The sequence below is a fragment of the Myotis nattereri genome (assembly GCF_964212035.1).
Source record: "Myotis nattereri genome assembly, chromosome: 11".
NCBI classification, from domain to species: Eukaryota; Metazoa; Chordata; class Mammalia; order Chiroptera; family Vespertilionidae; genus Myotis; species Myotis nattereri.
In genome coordinates, this window is record NC_138086.1 from 68,654,255 (window position 1) to 68,672,551 (window position 18,297).

At 38.0% G+C, this 18,297-nt stretch overlaps 1 protein-coding gene across 1 annotated transcript in view; it reads right to left on the minus strand.

Moving 5' to 3' along the window:
* RELN (reelin) overlaps nt 1-18,297 on the minus strand; it is a 432,712-nt gene that overhangs the window by 110,501 nt on the left and 303,914 nt on the right. Inside the window, exons 21-22 of the mRNA XM_081101781.1 lie at nt 8,440-8,632; nt 7,119-7,231 (exon numbers count right to left, since the gene is read on the minus strand). Coding sequence (XP_080957907.1) covers nt 7,119-7,231; nt 8,440-8,632 — 306 coding nt within the window. The remainder of the gene's footprint in view (nt 1-7,118; nt 7,232-8,439; nt 8,633-18,297) is intronic.

Below are 18,297 nucleotides of genomic sequence, written 5' to 3' on the forward strand. Positions count from 1 at the left end.
TTTCAGAAACCTGTCCTAGATTTCCCAGTTTATTTATGCTTCTAAATAGTCACATGTAGACACATTCTACACTCTTTTTCTGATTAAACTGATCCTTACATGTGTCCTATAAACTCTTGAAAAAAGACATTTCCTTAAATAAAAAGCTTAAGCCCAGCTGGTGTGGCTCAGTGGTTGAACATCAACCCATGCACTAAGAGGCCATGGGTTGGATTCCGGGTTAGGACACATGTCCGGGTTGCAGGTTCGATCCCCAGCAGGGGGCGTGTAGGAGGCAGCTGATTTATGTTGATATTTCTATCTCTCTCTCCCTCTCCCTTCCTCTCTCTTTAAAAGTCAATACAAACATATTTTAAAAAATAAATAAAAAGCTTAAAATGGATTATTCAAGTTAAAATTACAACCCACAGTTTAATGTGCTGATGTTAACAGAAAAGGAAGCAAAAAGAGGTCAAATATTGACTTCATATTTAGTGAGAAAAAAAAAAAATTAGTCCTCTGAGCAATCTCTAGCTGGTCACATGTGAGAAGACAAGGTGTGAGGTCACTGATTTGCAGCTGCATCACTGATAAAAACTGCTCTCAATACAAATATTTAATTCACCAATTCTCTCTTTATTTTTTACTCTCTCTCCCTCTCTCGCTGTCTCTTTGTCACATTTTTTAGGAGAAAAATATCTTTGGATTGAGCCTGAAAGTGGAACTACCGCTCTGTGGATCACAAAATGAAGTTGGCTTACATTTAAAAACCAAACTTTATGGATTCCCCAAAGCAACAAAACTTGATAGTCTTTCCTTCATTAAATTTCCCCCCATACAAACTTCTAGACTGAACTAAAATAACTCTGAGTCATCTCTTGATAGTTAGGTAATCCGAGGAATCAAGGTAAACGAGGGCTGACTAAATATTGTATTTTCCACCTTCAGAGTTACTGCAATTACATTTATCCAATTATTCTGAAACTCATTCAGACATTAGGTGTTGATTTGTTTATGAAGTCAGCAACTGACAGCTGCTCCTGTCTCATTAGGCCCTGTTCTTATGTAAATGTCTCTCATAAAAACAAAATTAATTTTCATTGGGTAACAAATGCTCAGTTCATATACAATAAAATTTCTCTGAGCAGGTGTATACATATTAAATATTCCCACTCTCAGTTGCTCTATCTAGAATATTTTCTGAAGTTAACAGATCTATGATAATGCAGGGACCACATTTGCTTGTATGCATTCAATTTATAGCTGCATATGCTTGAATCAAAACAGCAGAACAAAGACCTGCCAAAAGGAATACTGCATCAGACTAAACTACACTCCCTTTCCCCAATGCTTGAGAAAAACATACTATTTTCAGAAGTTTCAAATGAATATGATAAATAAAATTATCAAGAAAGCCAAGGAGAATAAATGTACTTTATCCTTATAGCAGAACTTCTAAGCATTATAGATCCAAAAAAATTATAATAGCCAGTTGAACTTTTTCTTGAAATATGGCAATAATGTTTAGTGTAAGTATTAGTCAGTAGAAATATTAAAATAAATATCCTATAGGGTTGCTTGCTTTCAAAAAATATTTTTACTTTCTTTACCCAGAGATTTGAAGAAAATTTGGAAAAGCAGAATTCAATTATCTAGTAGAATTCAATTATCTAGTAGAGGAATAATCTAGTAGATTTATTTTCTGTTTGCAAAAAGAGATGCTTTGTAATAAAACATCTCTTTAGTTCACGTAGGCATATTGAATTAAATTCTATTTAATTTCCCAACATTTAATGAGCACCCCAACTACATGGTAGGCAGTGTGTAGGAACAAAACAGCTAAGGGTCAATTAATATATTTCCTCATAAGTGTCTAATAAACATTGATGAGAATTGATCTTTTCTGACTACTACACTAAAACTTTCAACTCAGTGGTCTATCTTTTAAACTAAGAAGTAACAATGCAATATACACTCTGAGTGTAAAATACTCCACAAAAGGTGTTTAATTAAAAAATTTTCAAAATTGGTTTTAGAGAGTAGAAGGGAGAGAGAGAGAGAGAGAAGAGAGAGAGAGAGAGAGAGAGAGAGAGAGAGAGAGAGAGAGAGAGAAAAGAGAGAGAGAGAGAGAGAGAGAGAGAGAGACATCAGCTGCCTCCTGTATGTGCCGTGACAGGGGATTGAACCTACAACCTAGATATGTGCCCTGACTGGGAATTGAACCTACCACATTTTAGTTCATGGGACGATGCTCCAACCAACTAAGCCACACTGGCTAAGGCTGCAAAGTTTGTGTGTTTTTTTAAAATAAAAATAATACTTTGGAAATAGCTTAAATTACATCAATAAAAATAATAGTTTATGGAGCGATGTCAGAAGAATGGTGGTATGAGAGGTTCCTCTGGTCTCTCTCCTTGAAGTTGCAACAAGACGAATAGCTAGAATTCAACAAAGGATTCCTGCTCCACACACAGACACTGCTGAGAGATCCATGCACTGAAACATCTGAAGGTGCTCAAATCAGAGCAAACAGGGGAGGTGGGAAGGGAGAAGAGCAGATACCGGTGCCATGGAGGCAGCTATGAGCTCACTGCGAGTCTCAAAAGAGGGGAGGAATCAGATTGCTGCCTGCACTCCCTGCTGCCCCCCAAGGAACAGAGATTCAGTGAGTGTTCCTGCCCGAGTGATGGGTGTGTGCTGCAGCTGAGCCCAGTGAAAGTGCATAGGTGCCATGGTGTTGTCTGGTGGTCCTACAACCTCCTAGAGCTAGCATTGGGTGTCAGGCTACAGAGCATATTATCTGCAGTCCTGAGAACTGGAGAGGCAGAAGCATTTTTCCCTGAGTGGTGGGCACACCCTGTGACGGATGGAGATACAGGTGCGGCAGCGAAGGTCTAGCAGTGGTCATTGCTGGGAGGAGAACAAAGCCATAAATGCAGCAGCTGGCCCCTTACAGCGCACTTTACTCCAACCCACCCTTGGCTGCACTGCCAGCAGCTTCTGGTTGCAGAGGACAGCGCTGAGATTGGAATCCCATTACCCATCACATTCCTCCACGGGGTTGGTGCCCTGAGACTGAGGTGAACTGGTCATAGAGGAGATGCCCACTACCTCAGGGAACACAGGCATTTTCCACTGCCTAGCAGAGACCCCAGAAGCCAGAACAGTGCAATAGAAACTAAAAAACTGCACTTCAGTGCCACCTTCTGGTAAACAAACAAACAAACAAACAAAAGGCTTATTCTTATCAACCTACTAGAGAAGTGCCTCTCTTACAATAAAGTGTATTTCATTCCCATAGATGCCCAGTCAACTTTGCAGTCCTGGCCAGTGTGGCTTAGTTGGTTGGAGCATCATCCCATGCACTCAGATGTGATGGGTTCGATTCCCATTCAGAACACTTACAGGAGAATAACAAAGGTAATGAGGCAGCTTAGAAAGAAAATAAAAATCTCCAGAAAATAAACTTAAAGACATGGACATAATGACAGAGAATTCAAGATTGCAGTTCTGAAAAAACACAACGAGATACAAGAAAACAGAGAAACAGTATAATGAACCCAGAAAGAAAATCTATGATCAAAAGGAGTACTTTACCAAATAGACTGAAACTTTTACAACAAACAAATAGAAATTCTGGAGCTCAAGAACTCAGTAAAAGAGATGAAGAATGAACTAGTGAGTTTAGGAAACAGAGCTGACCAGAAGGAGGAGAAAATTAGAGATATTAAGGATAGAAATATAGAAATGATATAGATGGAAGAAGAGAAATATTTGAGAGCAATAAAAATGAAAGAACTCTATTAGCCAGAGAACTATATAACTCCATAAGAGAGAGAAATATAAGAATAATGGGTATACCTGAAGGAGAAGAGAGAAGAAAACAGTCTATTCAAATATATAGTTGACAAGAAGGTCACAAATTAACAGAAAGAGCCGGATCCTTGAATCCAAGAAACAAACAGAACACCTAATTATCTCAATCCCAAAAGGCCTTCTCTAAAACACACATTGTATTAAAATTGTCAAAAATTAACTCAAAGAAGGAATTCTCAAGGCAGCCAGGAAAAAGAAGATGGTAACATATACAGGAAATCCCATTAGATTATCATTGGATTTTTCAGCAGAAACTCTATAAGCTTATGGAGTGGAATTAAATATTCAAATAATTGATAAAAAGTAGTTACCAGCCAAGGTTAATAAATCCAGCAGAGTTATCCTTTAGATATGAAGGAAAAATAAAGACTTTTCTAGGAAAAACTACAAATATGTGGAAAGTAAACAACATGCTACTAAACAACAACTGTGTCAATAAAGAAATAAAAGGGGAGATAAAAGATACATACAGAGAAGAGAATGACAATATGACATATGTCTATCTCAAGAAACAATAAAAATCCCCAATAAAGAACCTAACATTACTTCTTCAAGAACTAGGAAGAGAATAATTGCAGCCCAAAGTAAGCAGAAGGAAGGAAATAAAAAAAAAATTAGAGAAGAATTAAATAAAATAGAGAACAAAAAGACAATAAAAAATTAATACAAAAAGAGCTGATTCTTTGAAAAGATTAATAAAATAAACCTCTGGCTAGAGGAGGAAAAAAAGAGAAAAGACTCATATAAACAAAATCAGAAGTGAAAGAGGAGAGGTTACCGTACTCATCATAGATAAAAAAAGAGATCACACTACAGTACTATGAAAGACTATATGCCACAAAATTCACTAACCTAAAAGAAATGGACAAGTGATGGAAGAAGACTTGACTTTGGGTGGTGAACACACAATAAAATCTACAGATGATGTATTATAGAACTATACACTTGAAATCTTTATAATTTGATTAATCAATATTGCCCCAATAAATTTAATAAAAAAATTTTAAAAACAGAATACAAAAAAACAATTAAGAATAGAGTTACCATACGACCTAACAATCCCTCTCTGGGTATCTACCCCAAAAATTTGCAGATATTTCTTGGTAAAGATACATGTACCCCTATGTTCACTACAGTGTTATTCCTGATGACCAAGACATGGAAATAACCTAAGTGTCCTTCAATATATGAGTAGGTAAAGAAGATTCTTTACGGAATACTACTCAGCCTTAAGAAACAATGTAATACTGACATCTGGGACAACATGGATAGATCTTGAGAATATCATGCCGAGTGAAATAAATCAGACAGAAAAAGTCAAGATCTCTATGATTTCACTCATGTGGGATGTAAAACTAAAAGTAACAAATGAATAAACAAGACAGACAAAAACTCACAGGTACAGGTAATAGTATGGTGGTACCAGAGAGAGAGGGGGGTTGGAGGAGGTAGAAACGGTAAAGGGGGTCAAATACATGGTGATGAACACACAATGCAATATACAGATGATGTATCAGAATTGTACATTTAGAACCTATATAATTTTATCAACCAATGTCACCCCAGTACATTTAATTAAAAAAATAACAGTTTATAATGTTTTGGAAATGAAAAGACATCTCTAAAATACACTATTAATATTATTGTACCAGCATACTTTTGAAATTGCAGCCCACATGTCAATGAACAAAAATCAGTGTTTTTTGTTAAAATAATGAGGACAATATACTTAATGGTGAAATAATAAAAATAATAAACATTTGTAGCTTAGTAACAAGTTTGACCAGTATTTCAATTATTTAATGTGTTGTTTTTGTATCTTGATAGATATACTTGGAATAGCATTGAAATGAAATACGTCTTGATTATATTCCCAGCAGTAGATGTGAAAAAGTAGGATGTTAGAGAAAGAGGTGACTTGTTATGCAAAGCATGAATAGAGTACACAGAAAATGGCTCACAGTTGGATATAAAGAAATCTGTGGAAATCAAATTTCAAGCATCCCACTGACATAATGATGAATCTTAAAAAATCATCATGAAGGCATTCTTATAAAATGCAGTAATTCAATCTTCAACTAAAGGAGGTATAATAATTCTAGGTTATCATCTAATCAATTTTTGTGTGTAGAGCCTAACTTTTATATAAAATAATCTAAGAAGGGTTTATTTAGCAATTTCCTCTTTACAAAAGGACTCTGGGAAGGCAGATACCATAAAAAAATAGAAAAAAAGCATCTCTTTTATGCTTTTTCTCTTACACAAATCACAGAATCTTCAAGCTTCGAACTGTGAGGGACCTTTAAGATCAACTAATTAAACATCTTCATTACACTCACAAGGAATCAAGTTTGAAGAGGTTGTGAATAGTTAAAATCATGTGGTTAATCGGTCATTGGCAGAGACATACTGAGAACTCAGGGCTCCTAATTTCTAGTCCAAAGCTCTTTCTTGGGTGAGCTCATCCTGACCCAGCGCTTTAAATAGTAAGCATAGCGTTCAACTCTTCAGCCCAAGCCTTGTTTCTGAGCTCTACATTCCTAAGTTCATTTGACTTAACAGTTCTGCTTGGATAGATAAGCATCTCAAACTTCACATCACAAAAATAAAACTCTTTTTAAAAAGTTACAGTTGGCATAAAATACTATGTTAGCTTCAGGTGTTGTGCAACACGGCAATTCAGCATTAATATAGGGTGTTGCAAAAAAATGTATACACACTTTGACAGCTGATCACTCACTTAGGTTTCACTCCTTTTTCAGGTTTAACTGATTTGCACTAATGGGTGAAGCCAGACTAAGATTTGAACAAAGAACATTTATTTTAAAGTGCCACTAGACTTCTTTATGGGGATACATAAAAGATAAAGTTTAACTTTCTCCCTAGTTACTTAGGGTTCTGCTTCCTAGGAAATGATTTGTATTGTTACGGAAAGAATGTGAATAGAAAAAAAAAAGTATGTTAAGCTTTTGAAATAAAAAGTAGGGCTGTTTACAACAAGAAAACAGTCTTGCAAACCCAAACTATCTTGACACAGAAGTTTTTTGATCCTTGCATCATGTCAAACAAACAGGAATGGGCTCACTGAGTTCTACCATAAAAAAAAAGCTGGGGTAAAAAGGTAGGTCAGAAAAAGCTAGGCTAGTTCGAAAGCCAAATTTTCATGCATCTTGCCATTGTGCTCAACTTTTCTTCATATTCAAGTCATATGAACAGAGACAGTAAAAGTTAATGTGACGGCCATGTCTAAAAACGTCTCTCACCAGGTTTTCTGGGGAAGAAGCACGATGACTCTTCTCCACTGTGTGAACTCACTGGCATGGTAGATACTTGCTGATGTAAATTCCTGACAGCTTGGCATACTTGGAAGGCATTCCTAAAAGAGAGTCAGGCATAAGTGAAAAAGAACTGTTAGGGAGAAGCCTAACATCATAGTATTAACCATTGGCATTATGGATGCAATCCCTGATTTTTCCTTTTGTGAAGCTAAAATATATGGGCAATAATTGAAATGAGATGGCACAATGGAATTAAATGCCTTCCAAATCTCACATGTAAAAACAGAAATCGATTAGGATCCATTTTTTGACCTTTTATCATAAAACTGGCATTTGGAAAAATTATTCTAATTTACTATGACATTTATGCATTTATACCAATGTCAGATATAAAAGTATGTATCCTATATAATAAAAGCCCAATATGCTAAGTGTCCAGTTGGCCGTTCAACCAATCAGAGCATAATATACTAATGATATGTTAAGGCCACTGAACCACTCACTCTGACGTGCACTGACCACCAGGGAGCAGACAGTCAGCAGGTTGACCAGTTGCTATGATGTGCACTGACCACCAGGGGGCAGACGCTCCAACTGGTAGATTAGCTTGCTGCTGGGGTCCGGCTGATCGGGACTGAGCAAGATGGGCCAGACAGGCCCTGGAGCCCTCACGCAGTCCCTCCCCAGCAGGCCAACCTACTGCTTCCCTCCCCAGCCCCAATCGTGCACTGGTGGGGTCCCTCGGCCTGGCCTGTGCCCTCTCAAAATCCGGGACCCCTCAGGGGATGTCGGAGAGCTGGTTTCAGCCCGATCCTGCAGGCCAGGTCGAGGGACCCAACTGGTGCACAAATTCGTGCACTGGGCCTTTAGTATATAAATAAGTACATTTTATTCTAAGAAACTGAATCTATGTATTTCATTTTTGTTTTTAAAGGCAAGAGATAACATATTCTTAATAAGGTCTACCTATAGGTAAAGAGACTTAAAAACAGATAAAGACATGCTATAGAGAAAGAAGAAAAGACATGTTTATAGAGGGAGGGTTAGAGAAAATAATATTCAAAACACCATGCTAGACTAACCAGTCCTGAAGTTATTCCCACTTCTTTTGCAATTACCCTTTATTATCTGGCAGTGCAGAATGTGGCATCCTTATAATTTGCTGCTGACTTTATGTCAATTCTGTTACAAATAACATCATTCCTTTTCAACCAAACCTAAGCTTTTAGAATTGTAATTCTTTGCTTCCCATGCAAAAAGGAAGAGGCTACCTGTCTATCACAAGCTTTAGAAAAAATAGACTTACTTCTTGGACAAGGTGCCAGGTAAGGCCATGGTTGGTTGAATACTCCAGTTTCACCTGGTTGTCCATGTGTGGAGTGTATTTCTGGCCACAGCCCATGACCAAACTGAACTGAATCATATAGGATGCTCCTATCTGCATCGATTGGGTTTCCACATAACGCATGCTTGAGGCAAGTTTAGAATCTCCTGTAAAACTGAAAGACAAGACGGAAATCAGAAAATTTAAAACAGCAATGTATCGGGGAAAAATTAAGCTCTTCACTTCATATGATACACCCAAACAGATTCATTTTACTTATTTAAACCATGCACGTTCTAGAATGGCTTTCAGTAAGCCTAATAAATGTAATTTAAAACAATCTACATATCAAAAATGCAATAATATATATGTACACACATATATATTTCTAAGTATATTTCTATTGATTTCAGAGAGGAAAGGAGAGGGAGATAGAGACATCAATGATGAGAGAGAATCATAACCGGCTGCCTCCTGTACACCCCACACTGGGGACTGAGCTCACAATCTGGGCGTGTGTCCTGACCGGGAATTGAACCGTGACCTCCTGACTCATAGGTCAATGCTCAACCACTGAGCCACACCGGTCATGCACAATAAATATATTTTAAAAGTTAATACCTAGAGTTGTCAAATGTACTTGAAAATGGGTACTCAACTCACTCACATATTGCTCATGAATATAAATCCTTTGACTCATCAAGCTCACTTCTTGAAATCTATCCTAGGAAATCATCCTAAATTCGAAGTCAATTTTATAAAATATGATGAGTATTGCTGGTTTGCTGGATATAGTAATTGCTAACCATTTCAATGTCAAACTATAGAGAAAATGGAATGCTGAAGTAAACGGGGATAGCCAGTATTTCAAATATTTATGAACATAATTAATAAAATTAACATGCATATGATAAAGTAAGTTAAAAAAATCCATAAACTTATGCGTAAAGAAAATTCACCAGAATATTTTCAGTGGCTGTGTTTGGTGGTGGGACACATTTTCACTGTAATTAATATGGGTCAATGTGCAAATTTTAGCACTATTACAAAATAAAAGAAATCAACAAAAATACTATTACACTGTATAGGCGCAAACTTATCTAAATACTTTAAAGTAGGCAAAAAAAAAAAAAAAAATCTCAAACACGTCTCCCTGAGAGAAATAAATGCTGCTTTTACCTTCAAGGGTTAAATACTCTTTCGTACCCTTCATGAGAAAGGTAATTAGAGGCAGCCAACTAGGCTTCATTGGATTTGGTTAAAAATAATTATTTCACCATCAGCTCCTTGTAAATTCCTCCTTGCTGACATGGTCTAGTGCTGTGGTCAGCAAACTGTGGCTTGCGAGCCACATGCGGCTCTTTGGCCCCTTGGGTGTGGCTCTTCCTAAGCCTTAGGAGTACACTTAATTAAGTTAATAACAATGTACCTACCTATATAATTTAAGTTTAAAAAATTTGGCTCTCAAAAGAAATTTCAATCATTGTACTGTTGATATTTGGCTCTGCTGACTAATGAGTTTGCTTACCACTGGTAGGGAGTGTCCTCTAAATTCTACAAAGAGACAGACAGAAAAGCTGTATTTTATAAATATTGTCTGCACCTAACTTTTGCATGGTTACAAATTAACCATGAACTTGGTTGAAGAGAGGAAGTGTTTAAACCCGAGGAGAAGTGTGTGCTTTATGAGGTATCCTGAGCTTTTAATATATTTTTACTGATTTTTTACAGAGAGGGAGGGAGAGGGATAGAGCGTTAGAAACATCGATGAGAGAGAAACATCGGTCATCTGCCTCCTGCACACTCCCCACTGGGGATGTGCCCACAACCAAGGTACATGCCCTTGACTGGAATCGAACCCGGGACCCTCGGTCCGCAGTCCGACGCTCTATCCATTGAGCCAAACCGGCCAGGGCTATCCTGAGCTTTTAAAGGCGCCAAGACACCAAGAAAGAAGCAAGATAAAAATTACATAAAAGGACAAGAGGCGAAATGAGAGCAGATAAATAGTAACACAATTTTTACGTGGGATGACTACCTCCACAGGCAGCTGTGGCAGATCCAGCTGCCATCCACAGTCTCTTTTCTCCCCATTTACCTTCTAGGCCAGTGATGGCGAACCTTTTGAGCTCGGCGTGTCAGCATTTTGAAAAACCCTAACTTAACTCTGGTGCCGTGTCACATATAGAAATTTTTTGATATTTGCAACCATAGTAACACAAAGACTTATATTTTTGATATTTATTTTATATATTTAAATGCCATTTAACAAAGAAAACTCAACCAAAAAAAATGAGTTCGCGTGTCACCTCTGACACGCGTGTCATAGGTTCGCCATCACTGTTAGGGATTGGTCTCTGTCCACCAATGAGTTCTCACCAATGGGACATAAGTGGAGGGTGCTAGGTGGATTGACTTACTCAGCTTTAATCTAAGCCTTTAACCGGACAATTAAAGGCTTAAGATTAAAGATAAACATGGCCTGGGCTGGCACGCCCATTTGCCTGTGGCTCCTACGTCTTCCTTTGTCCCCATCAGGGCAGCAGGCATCTTGTGACAAGAAGGGAACAAGCGTGAAGATGGAGGTCTCTTCAATGAGGTGGCAGAGGAGAGAGACGGAGAGGTCCTGGCCCCTGAGAGCCTTGGCGAGCTGCTTACCAGCCCTGCACCCCATATCCTCGTTCTGCTTGTTACAAACGATAAATAAGGCTCTTCCCTTTTGTTTATGTCATGGTCAGTCTTTTCTTGTTTTTGTTGTAACTTAGAGCTGAATGCATGTCCAGCTGCTACACCTGCCACACTGCATGGTACTGATACCTTCCCGGATGTCTTCATCTGAAGCAGAACAACACACAGAAAGCACAGATGCCCATGCCTTCATTTCTTGACCGTTCCTAGTACAAGCTCACTTGGCTGCTTACGATTTATTTAAGACTGGCTGAAAGCCAGTGATGTTAGGTCTATTTTTTTCCCTTCTGAATTCTCTGATGTTCATACTCAGCAGGAGTTTTTAGGGGAGAGAATTCCACAGAATGCCGTTTTTAAATTTATAAAACTGTTCCTCTACGCTGCTGGACTAAGATATGTTTATAAAGGCACAAATGAAGTTGAGTTCTTCTGTTTTAGAATCATAGAAATAGAAAAGAGTAGTGCATGTCTGCCTTTGGGATAGGAATTCTGGAGACGGAATGCGCTGGGAATCATGAGGCTTAGTTTTATTCATGTTGATTTGCAAGATAAGAAAAAAAAAATAAAGGAGCAATTTAAAAAAGCTCCTGCATGAATTACAAGATCTAAAGAGAGAATGGGGATCTCCTTCCACGAGGACCAGTGCTGCCTCATTCCCACCTCCCGGAAGGCGAGGAGGCTCTCTCTTATGACCTGGTACGGTGGGTGACACCATAATGTAACTCGAGTCTCCACCGTTCTTTCTATTCGTAGCCCACAGCACAGCTGCTTTGCTTCCCTCGCCCTTGCTTGGTCTCATGTGTTGCTGAGGCTGTCTTCCGGACCGGGTCGGAAGCCTCTGCACATGCAGAGATGACGTCTCGTTCATCTCCGCATCCCCGAAAGCACTCACAGCCTGTGTACCTCACAGAAGCACCCAGTGTTGGTGTAGGGCATCACGATTTCCCAACAGCTGGATTATCTTGTTTGATCTCGGAGTCAAGACCATTTGGAAGACATCAGGGATCCTGAACATTGTGTTATGGAGAAGCTAAGAAGATGAGTTGCTGGCCCCAGGGTCACACAATTACTGCTAGAAACTACGCCTTCTTATTCCTACTCTGATATCCTTTCCCTTATGTCACCCAAGGCATGCCTGTGAAGGGCACTGAAAGAACGTTAAGTGCAATGGGCATACGAGAGAGGTCTCTCAATTGGGGTGAAGGCAGCTTTTACAAAGCTGCAGTTACTTAAATGCTGTAATGAACACAGACAAGAGTTTGAGGTTACCCTCTCTTAAAAAAAATAACTCTACATTTCCCCAGAGCCTCCTTCCCATCTCCAGAATAAAGGCTCTTTTACAGGAAAGGCAGATACACATAACCAAAGCAGTGGGAGAATGCAGAGCTCATTTCCAGAGAAACATCAGAGCAACAAAAGCTGTTTTGGGTTTGATCCCATTCAGAAGATTCATCTGCAGAAGAACATGTGTATAAACCTAAGCCTCTCTAATATCATATTTTTTTGGGTTTTGTTCTTGTAATCATTAAAGAAATATTTACTAAAGTTGACAGAAAAAATTGTTGATATTGTGATTAATGGTATCATTTTGAACACATTTGCTATTTCTACAGTATTATAGTCTCATGACAGAAATGACCATATAATTTTAATGGATTATATAAATTTTACCTTTTTTGGAAAAAACAATCTGACAATATAGAAGCATTTTTATAAGTAAAAATTTGCAATTCTACTATGTAGACATGACTGCTGCTAAAATCCTGGTGTAAATACTTTCAGACTTTCTTCTGCGCACACATACATACACACTCGCTTTTCTTTGTTTTAAAAATAATTATAAAATCATAATAAACCTGCTCTCTTTTCTTTTTATAACAATTTAATTGCTACCTTTCCATATGGTGAAGCACTGTCATTTTTAATGAATAAAGACAATCTCTAATTATGGAAATCTTTGGAGGTTGTTTCTACCTTTCACTGTTGTAAATAATGCTTCTATAAAATGCATATTTGTGTATTTTGCATGCTTGTCCAATTATCTCCTTAAGATAAATTTCTAGAGTAAGACTTGCTTGGCCAAAGCAAATTTTAAAAATTAACACTTATTGCCAAGTTGCCCTCCAAAGAGCTTGTACCAAGTTACATTTACCAAGAACATTAATAATGACTGAGCTGACAATTCTTACCATTTGTCAATACTGAACACTGACAACATTTTTATTTTAGCTACTCTACGCATATACTCGTTTACTGTACATTTCTATGATTATTAAAGAAGTCAAAATGCTATACATGTTTATTGGCTATTTGTAGTGTGTATATGTGTATGTATGTGTGTGTGTGTGTATGTGTGTGTGTGGCCTTTTCATGTACTGGGCCCATTTTTTAAATTCAGATTTATCTTTTTCTTACTTATTTGTAAGAGTTTTTCACATATTGGGATATATAACCTGTCATATATGTTGCAAATGTCTCCCCACTCCCAATTTGTTGTCATATATTGTTTTCAGTAAGCCCCTGGACCCCAACACAAGTTTAGAAATTTTCAGTGGTGGAATACGTGACCTTTACTTGATGTCATGTTTTACTGGTATCTATTGAGATTGCCTCTGAGCCTAGCTCCTAATCACATTTTTGTTTGAAAATGGCCAATGGACAGTGAAAGGAATATGTATATATTTTACCTGTAGGGTGTATGTTTTTTTCTTTATCTATTAAATCACCTTTGTCAATTACCTCCATATATTTGTCTAGGTCCTCACTTATTTTTGGTTTGCTTGATCCATCAGGAACTTAACCACAACATTACTAGTAAGGTCACACTCTGAATTATGATTGGGTAATTTTCCCTTTGTGATTCTAACACGCTTGCACTATGTTCTATGGCAGTCAGTGTGTGGAGGGCTGAGCCTTCTCATCTCCCTATGGACATGTACGCACCACGACACCACCTGTTACTGGTCTCTAGCCCCAGTTTCAGTCTGAAAGAGTTCAGTGGGGCCAGGGGTGAGGGAGCCACTTAACTTTCATTCATTCTAGTCTCATCAACACATTTCCTCCAACACCACTTCTTTCAGAAGCTCATTCAAGTTTCAAATGCCAAGAATGGCATTTTCTCTGTAATGTTACAATGCCTGGATTACTTCAGTGGGATTTCAGAGAGACAGTAAGTAAAACATGTGGGTTTAACATACCATGTTCTATGAAAAGCTGATTAATTAATTTTCCTCTTGGCTTTCTTACTATATTCTTTCAACCAGTTTCTCAACTGAACTAATTCTCTACATAAGAAATTTCCAGATACCAAATTAATTTTATTATAGCTCTTTTCACTTTCTTCATTCAATCTACAGCTTCAAGCAAATGTGGAATTTCTGCACATAATCGATTTTGTCATGTATTTATTCAACGTCATTTAAAAAGTCCTTATTTACTTTGTTGAGTTGGCATTCGAAGATATTTTGCAGTACATGTAGTATTTGGCATTTATTTCAGGCTCCTTTTATACATTTGTTCCTGGCACCTGCTTTATTTTGCTTATCTTTACTATTCTTATTTTAAGTACATAGTTTATCTTCTTTGGGCTTTTCATTCTAATTTCCATTTTCTACAGTTCTTCAAGTCAGTACTACAATCTTACCTTAAGTTAGGTAAACTCTTAGGTTATTAAAAAGCATAAGGCGAGCTGCTTGGCTGCTATTTATTCATCTTTTACAGCAAGCAGCCTCTTTGCGAACAAAACTCATAAAATTGGGCACTTAGCAGTTTTCTCTAATGGGCCAGATAACTCCCACATATGGGAGGGAGAATTTGGTGTAATTTGTCACCTAAGTTAGAGAATCAGGCTGTTAGTACACAATGGCCATGACCACAAATGAGCACTGTCTTCTCTTTCTAATGAGGTTACATGCACCTACAGGGGCAGTTTACATGCATCTACAGGGGCATTACTGTGGGAGAGGTGGGTGGACCAGACTCTGCCAGGAGCCATAGAGTGTCTCCTCCATCTTTCATTAGGGGTCCACAGGTCCATCTGCAGCTGCCACCAACCTTTTGTCTCCTGTGGAACTAGCCCAATCCTCCTGAAGTCTAGATGCAAGCAGCTAATTCCAATAACTTTAAAAAATGTTGTTGAAAGTATGACCTATATCCCCTTTTTCCTCCCACTGACCTCTTCTAGCCTGTCTCCACCCCTCCCCCACTGGCCCCAGGCCTTCACCACCCTATTATCTGTGTCCATGGGTTATGCATATTTGTTGGCAAGATGAGATTATTTCAAATATTTCTGTCAATTTTCAATTGAGTCTTCGTTTGTCCACCTAACAGCATTTTTAGGAAATGTTTAGCAGTTAGAGTAAACTGTGTTTTAAAACAAAGGGAAATCTCTGCTGCGTAAAAGTGTGAATGGGGAGTTGGCACAAAGCAGTCTGCTGTGGTCACCAAAGAGAGAAGAAGGGAGAAAGGCAGTCAGAGGGACAGAGAGGGGACCTGCTGTCAGAGAGCAGAGAGTCTAAGGACCCAGGGGAAATAACTTCTTTCAACTCCTGTGGGCCTGCCAGTCTCTCGTCAGGAACCTGTGGGGTGTACGAGTAGTGACGTTGTCCGGGTCCCTTTTCACCAACTGTTACTTGAGAGGAGAAGAATCAGAGGAGCTTTAGTTGTTTCTGTTAATAATTTCAACTCATCTCAGATTTTTGATGATCCAGAACCTCCTTACTCCTGTCACTCTTATGTTGCATCCGCGGTAACTCCAGAATCAATTTTGGTTGATGTGAACTTGCTCAATCCACATTTACACTTTTCATTAACTACAACTTGCTTTTCAACATACTCCTGTTGTCTTGCTCCTCACTTCCTTTCAGAAAGGAACACACTGGCCCATGTAGTCAAGCCCAATAGACCTGACTGAAAATGTTTAGCATGGAGAGAGGAGGTGAGGTCAGAGAGAAAAACCTGATCCTTGTGCAGCCTAGTTCATTATTTAGCACATACTCAAGCAGGGCCATTTAAAGACATTTATGGGACCTTGATACTTTTCATTTTAGAAAATCCATTCATATATCATAACATATTAAAATGCACTCCTCTCCCACATTAAATATGTACTTTTTGTTGCAAAAACTTTCAAGTGGATTTTACAATTTTGTCTTTAAGTTTTATCTGGCTCCTTGTAATGCATGTAATATATATTTGGCTGTGATTCCTCAGCACACTCAAAAATTATTTCCAATACCATAAAATTTTGTGAATAAATTTTGCAAGGAATGGAGCTGATGTATATGTCTTATAAATATCTAATTATCATTTATTAATTTTATTTTTTAAATTTTCTTATCATTTTTGAGATAATATTCATTTTTCCAGTCCTTGCACCTTTTTCTAGTCCCCTGGAAAGCTTAGGGTGTCCAAAATGGAAGCACTATGCCCAAAATGGCCAATGAAAGAACTTTCTGGGAAGAAGAAGAGTTAATGCAAAGGTACTGAGAGAGGAAAGAGGCTGGCTTATTGGAGTAGCAGAAAGGGAGACGAATGTGGTTGGGGTATACTGCATGAAAGGGAGGAGGCAGGAGAGGCCAACTGGGCCAGATGACTGAGGGCCTACCATGGAGATTTTGTGGACCGCTGTCCACAGAAGCGTAACTATTTCAGCTCATTGTATTTGTTTCATCAAGCCAGACATATCATGAATCTAAATAATCAAATGTAGATTTGTCTTATTACTTTGTCTACTGGTATGTTCTCTTACTTCTGTATTATCACTGAGCTACTTAGTCCAAACAAAAATTTTTAGGGAAACCTAACTTTGGAGAAATAAATGACTCAAAAGTTAACTGTCTGAACATCAACAGGATATTAGTCTTGGAACATAGCCATTTTATCCATTCCTTTGGCAGCTCTTAAGACTTTGTCCTCCAATATATACCTTCAAGTGGCCCATTTCTCCACTGCCATCATCCCATTCCTAGCACCATCGTAAGCACATGCTGATGGCACTATTAGTTTCTGACCTGAGCTCCTTCCACTGCTTCTCCTATTACCCTCACCGTCTATTCTCTACACAGCAGCTACAATTACATTGGACTGTAAGTATGATCATATTATTCCTCTGCTCCAAATTACCTACTGGGTTCCCATAACACTTAGAATAAAACCCAAAATCTTTATGTTGTTCAATAAAGTCCTAATATAATCTTATTCCTTGCCTGCCTCAGCACCTTTGTTCTTGCTGTTCTCTCTGCCTGCGGTGCTTTTCTTGCACACTTTTCCATGGTTGTCTATCATTATTCTGGTTTTTATTCTTAAGCCTCCTCCCAGGAGGGCTTCCTTCACCATTTTACCTAAAATAGTCTCACTCTTGACTTCTGCCCCCCAACACTCCACTCCCTTATCTTCACAGCACTTACCAACATCTGAAATATTATTATGCACGTGCTTTCTTGCTTATTGTTATTCCCCTCTTGAATGTAACCTCTACAAAGGAATTTTCTATCTTCATCCCTAATGCCAGCTGCTATACCTCTGGCACAAATAGTGCCTATAGTGCAATCAATAAATAGTTGTGTATAAATTTGTTTACCAATGACTAAAAAAATTTCAGGTAATAAAATCCTCATGATGAAAGAGCCTAATAAATAGGCTTTATTTTAAAAAGTCCTTTATCAACCTATCTGGGGTTATATTCAATTGAATTTCCAATTTTATGGAGGCCCAGATACTGCAAATACTCTTTTCATAGTTGTTGGAAATAATAGTGACTTTTCAGGTTGTCATTCAATATATTTACATTATTTATCTGCTAAGCTGCCTAGAATGATCACTTACTGTGAAACAGCAGTTGAAGTGGTTCTTGGGAGCCAGCTCACCCCAACTCACTTTCTTTAGCATATAATTATTCATAGTAGCCTCATGATCCTTTGCATTATTGTGGTATTAGTTATAATGCCTCCTCTTTCATTTCTGATTTTGTGTCCTCTTTTTTCTTGGCAAGTCTAGCAAAAGTTTATCTATTTTGTTTATCTTTTCATAAAACCAGCTGTTAGTTTAATGGATCTTTTATATTATTTTTTTTTCTGTCTTTATTTCACTTATTTCCACTCTGATCTTTGTTATTTCCTTCCTTCTACCAACTTTGGGCTTAGTTTATACTTC